The sequence below is a fragment of the Falco peregrinus genome, chromosome 5 (assembly GCF_023634155.1).
Source record: "Falco peregrinus isolate bFalPer1 chromosome 5, bFalPer1.pri, whole genome shotgun sequence".
NCBI lineage: Eukaryota > Metazoa > Chordata > Aves > Falconiformes > Falconidae > Falco > Falco peregrinus.
In genome coordinates, this window is record NC_073725.1 from 69314982 (window position 1) to 69330929 (window position 15948).

General features: G+C 65.5%; 2 protein-coding genes across 2 annotated transcripts; one reads left to right on the forward strand and one right to left on the reverse strand.

The window, feature by feature from the left end:
• The first annotated feature begins 401 nt into the window (after window positions 1–401).
• FSTL3 (follistatin like 3) lies at window positions 402–8714 on the forward strand. The gene is made up of 5 exons (XM_055806858.1): window positions 402–525; window positions 3223–3408; window positions 6374–6589; window positions 8213–8440; window positions 8559–8714. Exons 1-5 carry the CDS (start codon window positions 468–470, stop codon window positions 8609–8611), a joined length of 741 nt encoding a protein of 246 aa, XP_055662833.1. The 5' UTR covers window positions 402–467; the 3' UTR covers window positions 8612–8714.
• Window positions 8715–12765: 4051 nt separating this feature from the next.
• Window positions 12766–15674, reverse strand: PRSS57 (serine protease 57). The gene is made up of 5 exons (XM_005240882.3): window positions 15425–15674; window positions 14995–15148; window positions 14644–14788; window positions 13307–13567; window positions 12766–13213 (listed from the first exon to the last, which is right to left on the reverse strand). Exons 1-5 carry the CDS (start codon window positions 15672–15674, stop codon window positions 13034–13036), a joined length of 990 nt encoding a protein of 329 aa, XP_005240939.3. The 3' UTR covers window positions 12766–13033.
• Window positions 15675–15948: the final 274 nt, after the last annotated feature.

The window sequence follows — 15948 nt, forward strand, 5'->3', positions numbered from 1 at the left end:
CCCAGCCCCTCCTCCGCTGCCGGGCTCTGCCGCCCCCCCCACGCCCCCCCCCCCTCCACCCGAGCAGGAGGGGCGCTCCCGCACCGCCCCATCTCCATCCCTGCGCGGTCCAGCTGGGGGTGCCCGGCCCGCGGGACCCCCGCCACATCCCCACTGACACCCGCACCCACCGGACACCCTCCGGCGGGGACGTGCAGACCCCCGCTGGCACACACCCCTCGCCCCCCCCCCCTACCCCGCCGCTCCGCACCCCCTCACGCCCCTCACGCCCCCCACTCCCCGAGCCCCCCCTCCCGCTGCCCCCGCCCCCGGCCGCGGCCCCCCCCCGCCGCCGCCACCGCCCCGCCCGGTGATTCACGCCGCCCCGCCGCTTTATAACGCCGCCGGCCCCGCCGCCGCCTCACAGGCAACAGGTCGCCGGAGCGTCCCGGCCCCGTCCCGGCCCGTCCCGCCGCCCCGGCCCGGCCATGCCGCTGCGGCTGGCGCTCTGCCTGCTCGCCCTCTGCAGCCCCGCCGCCGCGCACGGTGAGTGCCGCCCGGGGGGGATCCCGGGGCGGGGGGGGGCACCGGGGCCGCCTGCCCGCCGCCCGCCGGCAGGTGCGTGGGGCAGGGGCTGCCCCTGGTCCCGGGGCCGTTACCGGGCTATGCCCCCCCCGCCCTTTCCCGCACACCGCGGGCGCTGCCGGCAGCCGCCGCCCCGGGTGGGTGCTGGCCGCGGGGCTGGGAGCCCGTTTTACCGGGAGGTGCGTGGGTGCCTGCCAGCGGGGGGTGCCCGGGGGTGCCGCTCGGGTGGCCCCCGGCCCGCAGCTGCCCCTCCATCAGGCCCCCGGTGCTGCCACAGCAGGAGCGAGTTCCCCGGGGGTCCTGCATGGCCCTGCTGCCAAGTCCCGTGCTGTGGCACTGCTGGTGCCCGACCCTGGCCCCCCGACCCCCGCCGTGCCCTGGCACGGGGGTGACGGCCACAGCAGCCTGGCCGGCCCCCCACGGGGCTGCGGGGCCCGGTTCCCCACGAGGCTGGGGTCACCCCCATGCTGGGGTCAGGGGAGCCGTGCCACGGGGCTGGGGGAGCTGGGATCGGTGGCCAGTTCACGTACTGGGTGTGGAGTTTGCAGCTCGAACCCCTCCCGGTTCAGCTGACGGTGCTGGCAGTGCTCACGGGCACTGGGGAGGTGGCCGGGCTCTGTGGTGGCCCTTCCCTCGTAGGGGAGCTGTCCCGACACCCAGGCCACCCGTGACCCCGGGCTGGGGCTCCAGGAGCCCTTCCCAGTACTGCGGAGCCGTGACTGCTGCTGCTCCAGTGTCAGCACTCCCGCAGCAGTGCTGGAGTTTCCATCTGCCCCCTCGCACGATGCCGTGCGCCTCCATCGCTCCCTGCTCGCGTGGGCAGGAGCCACGCTCCGTGGGGAGCGGCGGGTCAGGATGCCCCGAAGGATGGGGCAGGTTGCCACGAGGCCACTGGTGCCGCCGTAGCCCCTGTGATCGTGTTTGGCAGCACCCCAGCCCGCAGGATTGCTGCTGGCTGCTCCACAGGGTCAAGTACAACCACTGGAAGGCCCCAGGCAGGGACACACTGTGTCCCTTTGGCCAGAGCCCAGGTCCTCTAGCCACGCTGCGTGCTGGAGCACTGCGCCCTCGTGGCTGGAGTGCTGGGGAAACACCGAGGATGGGGTGCCCCATGAGCCCCATGCTGGCTCCTCCATCCCACAGATGCCTTGATCCAGCCACAGGGGGGGTGGGCTCCATCGCCCTGCCTGGGGCATGTCCCTTGTTGGCGTCCCAGCATGGCACGGGAGGCAGTGGGTGCCCTGTTGCTGCTGACCCAGGGTGTGCCCAAGACCGGTCTTGTGGGCAGAGGGTGTGTGGATCTGTCCCATTGCAGTTGGGATCACTTTCTGCATGGCTGCAGTTGTGGGGCAAGCATGGTCCCAAGGCAGGATATGGCTCCCAGGGTACCAGGTACCGTGGGGGAACTGGGGCCATGGGGTGTTGTAAAGGACAAATGGGCTGGAAAGAGCCGTTAGACAAATCCATGGAGGACAAACCCACCGATGGCAGAGGCATGTTGGCCTGGCTGATGCTTCCAGAGGTGTCCAGGCCACTGGTTCCTGAGGGTTTGCTCCATCCGTGGCTGCCCCGCGGAGCTGTCACAGGCTGCAGCCAGGCTGGGAGCCCCACGTGCTTTTGGCCAAACCAAAATAGAGTGCATGGGAGGGAGCAGGGGGCACACCTGGGGTCTGAGGTGGGTGCGGACTCTGCTTTGGGGCAGGGTGAATCCCTGCTTTGGAGGGGAGCAACTCCAGCCTGGCACCAGCAGGATCCGTCCCTTCCCCCATCCCTCCTTCACATCTTTAGCTGTTTAACAAACCTCAAACGCAGCTAATGAGAGCATAAACCCAAATAAGCGTCAGAAGAGGCTGGTTTGCAGAGGCGGAAATTGCAAAGGAATCACTCACAAAAAAAAAAAAAAGATTCGCTCGTGGGGTTAAGGAACAAACAGCCTTTTGACTCAGAGGGATCCGATGCTGCTGGGCTGGCCCCATCCCAAGGGCCATGTCAAGTGCCCTGTTCTCCAGCCCATGGCTCAAATGCTCCTTGCAGAGGCTGTGGGCGTCTGGTCTCTGTGCTGTGGGGACAGTCCTTGTCCCTCTGTGGGGCTGCTGGTGCATGTCAGGGGATCCAGCCCTTGCAGCATGGGTGCCTGCCGGCCCCGCTCTGCTCATCCTCCCTGGGCTGGAGCCCCCTCTGCTTGGGGCCAGGCAGGAGTTAGGCAGCGATGCAGGCGGGGGGGGGGGGGGGGGCAGGGCAAGGGGGTAAGCTGCAAGCCCAGATCCTGGCCAGCTGGCTGGGCATCTCCTGGAGCGTTGCTTGTGAGTGCTGAGGTAACTGGTACATCCCTGCGGTCCCAGTGCTGGCTTTGGCCAGAGGAGCCGGGCTGCCCGCAGCCCAGGGCATGGGGTGGCAGCGCGGGCACGGAGCTGCCCCACTGTGCTGGGGACCCACAGGGACGCTGGCTCTGGGACTGCCCTTGTGTCACAGCAGAGATGGGAGCCAGCACGGAGCGTCTTTACCTTCCCCAGCCCATCCTGTGCCAGCCTTTCCCAGGCACTGGTGCGGTCCCCGTGCCTCTGCCCCATGGGCGGCCTGGCTGTGGCGGGGGTCTCACTGCCCTTTGCGCGGTGGCCTGGCACAGCAGGGACACCTCACCCTCTGACCTCTCTGCAGGTGGGATCTGCTGGCTGCAGCAGGGGAAGGAGGCCAAGTGCACCATGATCCTGAAGACAGGCGTGACATGGGAGGAATGCTGTGCCAACGGCAATGTGGACGTGGCCTGGTCTAATTACACCTACCCAGGCAACAAGATCAGCCTACTGGGCTTCCTGGGGCTGGTGACCTGCCACCCCTGCAAAGGTGAGCGTGGCTGTGGGGTGAGTGGGCTGCTGCAGGGCTCAGCTCTGCCTGGGAGGGATGCTCAGATCCCTGGGGAGGATGCTCGGTGCCCGCAGCTCTGGGTGAAGCAGCAGCGACGGGACTGGGTTGCCCCTCACCAGGCAGGACTCTTGGGTGCCTTCCTGGGCTGTCTGGGACAGCACAGAGACCCCAGGGACCACTGACCCCATGTTCCTGCTGCTGCAGCTCTGGGAGGGATGCTGCCATGGGGCCAGGGCTTGTGGGACAGCCTCCATCCCTGGCAGCTCATTTTGTGTGTATTTTTGTTTCCCCTGTGGAGTGGGATGCCTGACCTGGGCCTTGGCTGGGCAGCCCAAGTGCAAGAAGTTGAGCTGGGGCTCCCTGTTCCCAGGTTAACTCTGCTGTGGCTGGAGCCTCCCAGCCTGGCCCTTGCCAGGTCTGCTCAGAGGGAAACTTCTGAAGGTTTTTGGTTGTGTTTTTTTATGGAAAAAAGATCTATTTCTTCCCCTCAGCTCCCCCTTCCTCCTCCCAGTGTGTGTGTGAAATGGCTTTATGTAATGGGCAGTTCCAGAAGTGGAAACTCTCCAGCTGTGAGTTCCAGCCCCGCCAGATGTTTTGGCGTGCGCTGGAGGCGCGGATCCCCCAGTCGCACTTGCGTGGCTGTGTGAGAACATGCTCAAGGACCTGCTGACCGCAGGAGGCAGGAGCAGGTCTTTGGAAGGTCATGTCGTTATTTGCTTACAGGGGGGGAAAAATGTTTTTTAACAAAACCACTTCCAGCCCCTCCGTGCTCTCCAGTGCTGCCACCCCGGCTGCCCCTTGGCCCCGTCCTGGCACAGGTCACGGCTGCACCCTGTGCTGGCTGAAGGCTGGATGAGATCCTGGCCCTGGCTCTCTGCCCCATCTCCCACTGTGGGCTTGGCCCCGTAGTGGCTGAGCAGGCTGGCCCCGCTCGGTGGGTGCCAGGAACACTGGGACCCTCTCCGGGGACTGGTCAGGGAGCGTGGCTCCCCAGTGCCCAGGGCAGAGCGCAGTGGGGATGGGCAGCCCTCATCCTGGGGGTCTGCCCTTACCTCTGTGGTGATGCTGGGGAACGTGGGGGGCTGCCAGCAGCCACAGCCTGCAGCGGGGGCTGTGACTCCTGGGGATCATCGGGGTCTGGGAGCAGGACCTTTGGAACCACCGGAGAGCCTGGCCAGCACGTACACCGCAACTCCCCACCCTTCAGAAAGCCCCTGCCTGTCCCATCCAGATGGAGCTGGTGCTGCTCCCCACCGGGCTCCAGCGAGCTGGAGGCCTTGGAAAAGGGCGGATGAGACGAGCTGTGCTCCGGCTCCCTGGGCTCCAGGGCCGGGAGAGGTTACTCCAGGATAAAGTGGGCTGCAGCCACCAGCCCCGCGCCAGCAGCCGGGGCGGCCGAGCCCCGCGGGAAGGTGCTGGCCAGGCCCCGGGGGCTCCGCGATGGGTCTCTGGTGGCGACGTGAAATTCCTGGCTCCAGCTGCTGGGGATGTGGTGTCCCCCCCAGGGACCCGGCGCAGGGGCGAGAGCCGGGCTGCGGGGTCAGGGTCACGGGCAGGGGGTCCAGTTGCCTCCCTCCCTTGCTCAGACGGTTTGGACAGATGGACCCTGCTGTGCCAGTGACCGTGACACAGAGCAGAGGGTGACGGGGGTCCCACTCACTCTGGCAGCCCTGGGGCCGTGCTCCTCTGTCCTGGGGTCTCATCCCTGCGGCTTTGCGCACAGATGCTGCTGGGGCTCAGCCTGCTGCTCTCCCCTTCCCTTGGGCAGGCCCCAGCTTTGGAAACCAGGGAGCAAACTGGGAGACTGTCTCCCACCAGGGAATTTCCCCTGGGGAGAGCCGGGCCAAGCAGACGGGGAATTTCCCCTTCCTCCTCCTCCCCCTTGCAGTCTCCCAAAGTGACCCCTCTCCAGTAGGGAAATCCCCCTCGGTAGCTCCCAACAGCTCCCAGCACACACCCTGTCTGCGGGAATCCTTCCTGCTGGGGGGGAGAATCCCTCTCTTGGGAAGTTTCTCGGCCCTGCCAGGCCCTCCCGTGGGTGCTGATGGCTCCCTGTACCCGGAGGCAGCCCCTCGGCTCCCAGCATCGCCCGTATCCCACGATCAGGGCAAAGAGTTCCTCTGGGGTGAGGGCTTTGTGTGTGCTCCTGGGGGCCAAGGGGCTTCCAGCCAGATCTCCCATCCCCGCTTGGTCTGGGCGCTGACCCCTTCCCCTCTCCCCGCAGAGGCACCCCTGTATGGGATGGGTCCCTGCTCAGGGTCGGTGGCCCCTCTCTGTCCCCGCCAGCGTGGGCACGGCCCTGGGGCAGCACCGGGTGCTTGGCGGGACCCTCTGAACCCAGCCCCTGTGCTGGCTGGGAGGTGACCCAGGGGACAAAGCTGCTGCCTGTCTGGGGAGCTGCGCTCACTGCTGTGTCCCGCTCTTGTGTTCAAGTCACGGAGGCCTGGAGCGAAACAGGGCTGGGTATTGTCTGGTGGAAGCGGCGTTCTTGATTGCCCAGACAACTTGCGAAGCCCTGCTCCTTCTGGAGGAGCTGGGGCCTTGCAGAGATAGATTTTTTTCCATTGCACAAGAAAAAGAAATGTCTCCTTCCAAAAAATAAATACATAGAAATGAGTTAGCTGGTGCTGAGCGGAGGGCCGGGGCTCTGGCTGGGGCGAGTGCTGGATGATTGCGTGGAGCACCAGCCAACGACCTGCTCCTTGGCGGAGCTGAGCAGATCCAGATGCTGCTCAGGGCAGCTCGGCGTCAGCGTGCGTGTTGTGACCCCGGGAAGGACTGGGGACCCTGGGGGCTGATGCTGGTGCTGCCCCAGTTGGTGTCACCGTGCGTGGCTGGGGTGCCAGCCAGGCTGTGCAGGACAGATCCTGCCCTTGGCGAGGGGCGGGGGGGGGGAGGGGCAGCTGGTGTCACATCCTCACGTGCTGCTCCCCTCTGTCCCCAGAGAGCTGCGAGGGGGTGGTGTGTGGCCCCGACAAGGTCTGCAAGATGAAGCACGGGCGTCCGCAGTGCGCCTGTGCCCCCGACTGCTCCAGCCTGCCCCGCAAGCTGCAGGTCTGCGGCTCCGACGGCTACACCTACCGAGACGAGTGCGACCTGCTGACGGCCAAGTGCAGAGACCACCCCGACCTCGAAGTGATGTACCAGGGCAAATGCAAAAGTAGGTCTGGTCATTCCCCCACCCTGTTTCATCCTGTCTCCATCCTGTCCCGTCCCCTGTGGCTCTCCTGCTCCCAGCTCTGTGTGGGACTGCTCTGAGCTGCACCCGCATGGAAAGGGATGAATGGCAGCATGGGTCTGCTCTCCCAGCACACCATGAGCTGCTCTGCTGCAGCAAGGAAGGGTCGTTCCGCTGCGTCAGGCGAGCGTGCATGGGTGCAGCATCCCTTCTCCCACCTGGGAAGCTGGGTCTCCCCAGTTCTCCCCACTGTGGGCAGTGTGTTCTGGGGAGGAGCTGTCCTGCCCCGAGCACGGAGCACCGGCTGCTCCAGTTGTCCCCGAGGCTGGTAGCAGCACCGGCACGGCATGGAGGGTTTGTAGTCAGTGCCCCTGCTGTGCCTGGGGAGGGAAGGTCTGTCCCAGTGCAGGGCTGTGTGCCTGGTGAGGGGGAACGTGCTCCGCAGCCAGCCCAGTGCGATGGGTACCAGTGGACCCTGGCCCATGGGGGAGTCACATCCCTCAGCACCGACCTCGCTGTGCTCAGAGCTGGCAACTGGCCGGCTGGCAGCCACTGGCCACCCCAGGACACGGCCCAGCCACCCCGGTGGGGACGGCAATGATGCCTGTCAGTGCAACGAGGGTTTAGCCTTGCCGCAGGCTGAGGAATAACAGTCCGTAAAATGTCACTTACAAACATCAAGCCCCTTTTTCTGTTCTTTTGTTAAAGAGAGCAGCAATGCTCCTTGCCCTGCCAAGAACTGTCAGGATTATTATGATTATTTTTGCCAGCCCTCCTCTCTGAAATACTTTGTCTGTCAAGCTCTGGACTGCACAGGGAAATGTGGGGCGAGAAATGTGAGTTGCGAGCTGGGAGTTGCAGATGCCAAATCTCCTTCCAATCCGGCATGGAAAGAGAGGAAGGCGGAGGGACGGCGTTGCAAAGTGTTTATGGTGTCCGGGGAGCGCTGTGGGTCCCACCGTGCTCCCACCACCGCCGTGGGATTGTGCCAGGATGGGAGGTGCCGCACAGACCCCAGGGTTTTGTTGCGGGGGGTGGGGGGGTGGGGGTGCACACGCCCCCCCGCACTGCATCAGCTCGGCAGAGCACTGTGCAGGGCCTGATCCTCTCCACGCAGGCTCCCTCCACCCTCGCTCATGGGTTGGGTCCAGGGTGACCCTGCCCTTCCCCTCTCGCCGGTGGCTGCCAGCCTGGCCCAGGCGGCTGCTGCTCTCCCTGCCAAGGCACCTGCGTGGGGCCACGTGCCCCAGCTGGATCCCACTGCGCCGGGCTCAGCCCCATGTGCTCAGGCTCTGCAGCCAGACATCAGCTCCCCCGCACAGCAAGGCTCCGGGCAGGACCATGCCCAGGGTCTGCAGGGCCACATGGTCCCTCACAGCCACGACGTCGGCCCGTGCCAGCTCCTGTTCCTGCAAGCAGTGGTGATGGGGGGGCTCAGGACCCTCCAGCCTGAGGGTCTACCGTCCCCTGGTAGCTAAAGGCAGCTGAACCCTGACCTGCTGGTCTTTCCCTGGGGCGATGCCTGCTGCCCGCCTGGGGCAGAGGAGCCGTGGGAGGAGGATGGCTGTCCCTGGCTCAGCCGTGGCTGCCTGTTCTTTCCCGCAGAGTCCTGCTCCAGCGTGGTGTGCCCTGGCACCCACACCTGCGTGGTGGACCAGACCGGCAGCGCCCACTGCGTGATGTGCCGGACGGCTCCCTGCCCTGAGCCCACCAGCCTGGACCGTGCCCTCTGCGGCAACAACAACATCACCTACCCCTCAGCGTGCCACCTCCGGCGGGCCACCTGCCACCGCGGCCGCTCCATCGGTGTGCGCCACTACGGGAGCTGCTCAGGTGAGTGGGGTGGTTCGGGGGGGGAGGGAGGGGGTGGGGAGCGGGCTCAGACCCCCAGCGCCTGGCCACCCCTCGCATCCCCCTCACCGCTTCTCCCCCTCTCCTGCTCCGTTTCCAGCTGCGGCCAGATTCTCCCCGGAGATGGACAACGTGGAAGAGAACTATGTGTGAATCCTCCCTCGCCATGAGGCCGGACCCAGGAGACAGGGGCATTATGTGTATATTGTACAAACCATATACCCAATATTTATTAAGATAAAAAGATCCTTATTTATACCTGTGTATGTTATGCAGTCGCAGGGGGCCGGATTTTTGGTCCCGATGGCTGGCGAGCAGGGCAGGGGGCTCCCAGCCCGCGTGGCCGGAGCGATGCCGAGCCCCCCGGAGATGCTCCAGTGCCTGGCAGAGTGGCCGGTGCCCTCTCCGGTGCCCGTACTGCCCTTCTGGGTGGCTGGGGAGGTGCTGAGGGGTGTCCATGCTGCTGTGCCTTGCGCCCCCCCCGTGTCCTTGGCTGGCAGCCCTGGGCCTATTTATTTTTGGATTGAATTCTCGGTACTCTGCTGACGTTTCTGGCCGGGACCTTGAGGTCTAGAGGGAATCTGCGCTTTCGCCTTCCCCGGATTTCGCCTTCCCCAGAGGGGCTCAGCCCCGGCTGCCAGCGGCAGGGAAGGCAGCACGGCGCTGCAGCAGATTGGAGAGAGAGATATATATTTATATATATATATATATATATATATATTAAAAAATATATATATGTATGTTATTTTCTCCTAAAGTTTTAACATGTGTATGTTAAAACGGATTTTAGTTTAGGTTTTCCCGGGCCCATATGGACCAGGCTCCCACCCATCTCAGAGGCGATGGCGGTGCCTGGGGGGCTGGGGCGATGGCAGGTGGGCAGCGCTGCCCACCGTGGGCCACAGCAGCCCTGACTGGGGAGCACCACTGTCCCCCCAGGCCCGCTGAGCCCTCTGCTGCTGAGAGCGCCCCTGCCCAGACCCCCCTTCGTCCCTCCCTGGCCAAACTGCTTTGAAAGCAGCCCAGGCAGAGGGGGGGTCCGCAGCCCCTGGCAGCATTTCCAGGGCTGGCGCTGGGCGAAGCAGCCGTGTGGTGCCCCAGGACAGCGCTCTGCTCCCGACCCCACCGCAGAGTTGCTGGGGGTGCTGTGGGGGCGTGGGTCGGTGGAAGGGGACAGGAGAGCGGCGATGGCCCTGCCCGCCCCCCCGGGGGCTCCCAGCCCAGCTCCCCCTTGGCTGCACAGCCCCCTGCCTCCTGCCCCCGCTGCTCTGTGACACCATCTGTATTTATTTTTATTTTTCTCATTTTGTGTGTTGTCACCTGTGTAAATACCATCTCACCTCTGACACCGAAAAGCTATTGCCTTTATATAAATGTCATATATATATATTATATATATATATAAAAATACCCAATTTTCTATTTTTGTATGATTGCGTTCTGATCCCTGAGGCAGACGCTAGGGGAACATACACATTTCCTATTCGGTATCGTTAGGGGCATTTTACAGCTGTGTTACAATTTGGATTATAATTAAAAAAAAAAGAATAAACGGTGCTGCGGGTCCAGTTTTGTTCAGCAGGTTCTGGGGCCGCAGGAGGCGGCTGCATTCCCCTGGGGTTGACCCCTGCAGGGCTGTGCTACCCGCAGCATCCCTGCTTGCCCCTCACCGGGGGTCCAGGTGGGATGTGGGGGTGGGAGAGCCCCCAGCAGCAGGTGAGGGGCTTGGCCCCGCTCTCTGGTTTGCATCTGCTTCAGCTTGGCACTGGGGTTTTTTTTCCAGCCCAGCCTCTCTGCAGTGGGAGGAAAGGGGAGAGCAGGGAAGAGCAAACAGCAACGCAGATAAATCTGTTCCCAATATCAGGCCGTGCCGTGAGGGTTTGGTATTTCACAAAACAATTCCTGCCATTAATTGGGTCCTGATGTGCGATGCTTCCCCAGCGGCGGGAGCCCGGGTGGCAGCCTGCGGCTTGGCACTTGGAGCTCAACAGGAGCCACCGTCGTTTCCCCCTCGGCTGTGCCCCCTGCATGGGGGGCTGGCACAGCGCAGCCCCCAGACCCCTGGCTCAGGACCTGCCACGTGGATGGGCTCCGGCATGGCCCCAACAGCTGCAGGGGGCTCCTGGGGCCAGGTTGGCTCTGACTGAGACTCCCCAGCACCCCGGTCCTGGGGAGGGGGTTACATGGGGGAAACCGAGGCACCGTGAAGTGGTGAGGGGGAATGAAACCTTTGCTCCTGGTTGGTGCCGAGCACCCTCAGCCTCAGCTGAGCGTCAGGCAGGATCCGGCCCAGGCTGCAGCCTGGTTTGAACCCAGGTGGCTCCCGTGCCCCAGCGCTGTGCTGAGCCCGGCTGGGCACCGCTGCCCGTCAGTGGCATCTCCACCTGGGGTGGGCACAGCGGGGGGCCCTCCTGCAGCCCCCTCTCTACCTGCCCTCCCCACTTTTGGGCAGGGGTGTAAAGGAGATGCCATAAAGCAGCCCAGGATTTTCCCTGGCACCAGCTTTTGCTGCATGTGGTGTGTGGCCCGGGTTTCTCCACAGCTCGCCTGCAGCGCCTTCCTCCCCGAGGCACCTCGCCACCCTCCGCCTGCCCCAGCCCCAGGGTTTGGCCCCCGAAGCACCTGGCGTGCTGCCCCGCGCCAAGCCCCCGGGCACGGGCTGCGGTGGCGACGTCAGCTCCTGCCGATGAGCGGGAGATTTTGGTTTCCACAACATGGCCGTGAGTCAGGCGCCTCCTTCCCGCCGGTTTTTGGGTGGTCTGGGACAAGCTGGGACAGGCGCCGGCTCTCCAGGCTTCCCGGCAGCACGCAGAAGCCCCAGGGCTGGCAGCCCTGCCCTGGCATCCTGGGGGAGTCTGCCCCACGCTGCCGCTGCCAGGAGCCCACGGGGATTTGGGGCTTCCTTGGAGGTTGGCAGCTTGGCAGGGGTCTGTCCTCTGCTGGGTGTCCCCCAGTGTCCCCAAGGCCACCAATGCCAGCGGCTGCATCTCCCTGACCCTGTGCAAAGCCCTGCAGTGGGGATCTGGGGTTGCACCAGGAAAGAACGGGGCAGCCAAAGCCTTTGGGCTCCCCAGTGTGGGGACCACGGTGACCACAGAGCTGAGGATGCTTTCTGGGGACCTCGGCATGCTGGCCTTGCCCTGGCCTTTGTCCTTCCCAGCGGAGCCCCCCACGGCCGCGGGATGGCCTGTGCCAGATGCTGTGGTCAGCTGCAGCCTCCTGTGGGACCCCTCGAGCGGGGAGGGTGGCTGCACCCCGCAGCTGCAGCGTGCCAGCAATTTGCAGATAAAACAAACAACTGGGAGCAGGGAATGTCTGGGTCTGTCCCTGGAGACAGCGGCAACGCCGGGCAAAGCCGCACGCCATGAGCATGTCCCAGCTGAGACCCGGCAGCTGCTTGGCTCACATCCCCCTGGCCGGCGTGGGCAGCTGCCGGCCCCTGCGCCCACAGCCCCCCAACTCCCTCCCGGGGCGAGCACCCGCCTGCGCGCCTGAGCGTGCCGGGGCGGCGGGTGAGGCTCCCGGTGGGATCCCCGTGGGCTCTGCCAGCGCAGCCGGGCGGCTGGGAGCCCATCAGCCCCCAGGAGGTGTCTGTGGTTCCCCTGTTTGGGGGGTCCCATAGCGCGGTGGGGAGGGTGCGGTGTGGGATGGGATGGGACAAGATGAGACGAGATGGGATGAGACGGGGTGGGACGGGATGGGACGGGACGGTGAGCCCCACCCTGGCGGGAAGGCAGCTCCAGCGCTGCTGGGGATGCTCTGTCGGGTGGCAGTGCCTGGATGCGGAGCCTGGCTCCCCTGGGGCATGGCCTGGTCCTGAGTGGGGGCTGGCTCTACCCTCCTTCCCCTGCACCCCCTGCTCCAGCCACCCAGCCCAGGACAAGCCAGGACAAGGATCGGAGCATGAAGGGGAGCAGTGGGGCAGCCAGAGCGTGGGTTGTGGTGGGGCAGGGAAAGGAGAGGGGAAAGCTGGGGAAAACCAGCCCTCATGGAGAAGGGCAGCAGTCGCCTGGGCAGTGAGGGGTTAAGGACCGGCCCAAATCAGCCCTCCCAGGTTCAGCTGCCCATCAGGAGACTAAAGGGGGCTAAAGTCCCAGCCCCACGTCTGCTGGCTCCCAGGGCAGGTGGGTCTTGGTCTTGGCTTCAGTTTTGGTCTCCCCATCATGTCCCTGGAGCAGGATCAGGGTGGGCAGGGGCTGGTGTGGGGGCAGGGGTCCCCGGAGCTCCTGGCTGCCCCAGAGCTGGGGGCTGTGGCCCCCCTGTAAGGGAGGAGCAGGGTAGGTAGAGGGAAGGTGAATGTACAGAGGTCTGGGACCGAGGTTCTATTGAGGAAGGAAAATATTGCCGCTGCAAGAGGCCAAGTGAGGTGCTGGAGCTTCTCGTACAGCCTGGGGGCACGTGCCTCCCCTCACCCATAGGCAGAGGTGGTCTCCTGCCCTGGCCTGGGTCCCCCGAGCATCAGCTCCCAAAGCCCCTGGAGCTGAGAGGACCTGGGACTCTTGGCCCTGAGGGCCAAGACACCTGGGGCCCTCTCCCCACAGCCCATGTCCCCCCAGGACCCCTCCTCAACCCTGGCTAGGGCTTCAGCTGCCCCTTCCGATGGCGATGCCCTTGCACAATGTCATGCACCCAGTCGATGTAGTTGGAGATCTTGGTGTAGATGTCAGGGTACCGACGGTCCCCACATCTGTTCCCAGAGAATGAGACGATGCCGTAAACCTTCTTCCTGAAGATCAGGGGTCCCCCAGAGTCACCCTGCAAAGCAAGAGGGTGGGAGGGAGGCTAGTGGTTCTCCGGGGGGGGGGTGGGGGGGTGGCTGGGGGGGCAGGGGCCCAGGAGTGCACTCACCGTGCAGACGCCCTGCAGCGTGGCGTTGCGGCTGGCCCCGCACAGCATGTTGTGCGAGACCTTGCCGTGCCACAGCGTTCGGCAGAGGCTCCGCTTGACGATGGTGGTGCCGGTCTCCATCAGCTCGGTGGGCTGGTCGCCGTAGTTGGAGATGTCCCCCCAGCCCATCACGTAGCAGACGGTACCGGGCTTCAGGTCAACGTGTGGCGAGGGCAGGCGGATCCGCTTCACATACTTGTTCAGCGTGGCCGACCTGTTCAGCTGGGCAGGGAGCCGGGGGCACGGGTGGCTTTGCTGCCCTGCCGAGGCAGAGCCCCCCAGCTGCTCCTGCCTGGGACCCCCCAGCCCCTTGCACCCCATTGCACACCCGCCCCAGCTCCCTGCTCACGCTGACCCCCACAGCTCTGCCCTTTCCTCTTTAGAAGCACCCACCAGAGCCTCTGCGCTGGTCCCATTCTGCTCCGGAGACTGGCTGCCCCAGGGGTGCGGGGAGCTGCCCACCCGGCCGGGGTCCGTGGGTCCTGGGCCGCCTCCATCGCACCCCGGGGTGCGGTCCCGCTTCTCCGGAGAAGCACTGACACCTAGTGTCGGCCGGCCACGGGGACAGCTCCCCGCCGTGCCCCGTAGGGCACCCCGGGTCCCTCCTGCACCCCACGGGGCACGGGGCACCCCAGTTCCCTCCTGCATCCCATGGGCCATGAGGCACCCCAGCTCCCTCTCGGTGTCCTGCTGGTGTGGAGCACCCCAGTTCCCCCCTGCACCCCACGGGACGTGGGGCACCCTGGCTTCCTCCCCATGTCCCACAGGGCATGGGGCACCCCAGTTCCCTCCTGCATCCCACGGGGCATGGGGCACCCCAGCTCCCTCCCCGTGTCCTGCAGGCATGGGGCACCCCAGTTCCCTCCTGCATCCCACGGGGCATGGGGCACCCCAGCTCCCTCCCCGTGTCCTGCAGGCATGGGGCACCCCAGTTCCCTCCTGCATCCCACAGGGCATGGGGCACCCCAGTTCCCTCCTGCATCCCACGGGGCATGGGGCACCCCAGCTCCCTCCCCGTGTCCTGCAGGCATGGGGCACCCCTGCTCCCTCCTGCACCCCACGGGGCGTGGGGCACCCCAGTTCCCTCCTGCACCCCACAGGGCACAGGGAACCCTGGCTCCCTCCCTGTGTCCTGCAGGCATGGGGCATCCCTGCTCCCTCCTGCACCCCACGGGGCGTGGGGCACCCCAGCTCCCTCCCATGTCCCACAGAGTGTGGGGTGCCCCAGCTCCAGCCGGTGGGTGCCCACGACCTCCCAGCAGGCAAGTCTGCTGTGGGCGGTGATGTGGCGGACTCACCAGGAGCAGGCGGATATCATTGTCCACCGAGCTGGGGTTGTAGTATGGGTGGGCGATGGAGTCCACGATGCTGAAGACCTGCTGGGATTTCTCGGGCTCCTGCAGCCGGTGGGCGCCCAGCACCACGCGCACAGAGGGGTCGCGCCTGTGGCAGAGGGGCCCTGAGTGGGTGCTGCTGCAGCAGGGGGGGGCTTTGGGGAGGGGGAGAAGGTGGCTGGCGAGGTGGGCTCGAGGGGAGCACGGGTGGGCTCCAGGACTGCATAACCCCCTGGGACAGGGGTATCTGTCTGAGGGGGCTGCGCTGTGTCGGGGGGGGACACGGGAGGTGCCCCACGTGGGAGCATGGCTCACCTGGGAACCAGGCAGTGGGCTGCCGTCATCACCCACTTGGGCCACACCAGGAAGCCCCCACAGGCGTGCTGCCTGTCCACCTGGATGGAGGCGATGAAGGGCCGGGAGTGAGGGGCCACCACCCTTCCTCCGATGATCCGGCTCCCCTGGGTGCCTGGTGGGTGGGTGGGTGCAGGTGGTCACCAGCTGCTGGGGACTCTGGGCATCACTCTCACCTATGTCTGTCCTGCTCTTGGCTGTGTGTCCCGAGCACCCCAGCACTACCCATGGGTGCTGGGGAGCCACCCATCAGTGGCTCTGGCCCAGGACCACCGAGCGTGGCAGTGCAAAGCCTCCCCTGCACCGCAGTGTTCCAGCCCAGGGTCTCCACCTCCCACCCCGGCCGTGGGGACCAGCCCTGCAGCCCGCTCAGCCCCAGCTCTCCCGTTACCTGCTGGGGCCAATGCTGGGAGCAGGATGGAGCCTCCCAGGCTGAGGATGAACAGCCCGGCCATGACCATGCTGGTGCAGCGTGGGCCACTGCCACCGCCTCTGGGGCCAGTTGGGGTGGGGGTGCTGAAATCACCCTGCCTGTGTGCCGATGGGTATCTCCCTCCTGCTTCCTCCTCTCTGGGTGTTGCTGCCTTGTGCAATTGCTGCGGGGTGGGGGGCACTGGCAGGGTTGGGGGTAGGTGCAGCATGGCAGCTTCCCCCGGAGCGGCACTTGCTGGCAGGAGAGTGGCTTGGGGAAGGAAGAGGGAAAGCAGAGCAGGTCCCCAACCCAGTCCTGGCCCTTGCACCTTGCACTAATCAGGATGAAACCCCTCTCCTCTTGGTGGGGCAGGGGGGAGCAGCAGGGCCCCACCCCATCCTCAGACCCCTCCGCTGTGGGTCATGCAGGGCTGGGCTGGGCTCAGACCCACCGTGTCTATGGGCCCCTCCAGAGCCCACCCAGCTCTGCGGCGGTGCTGTGGG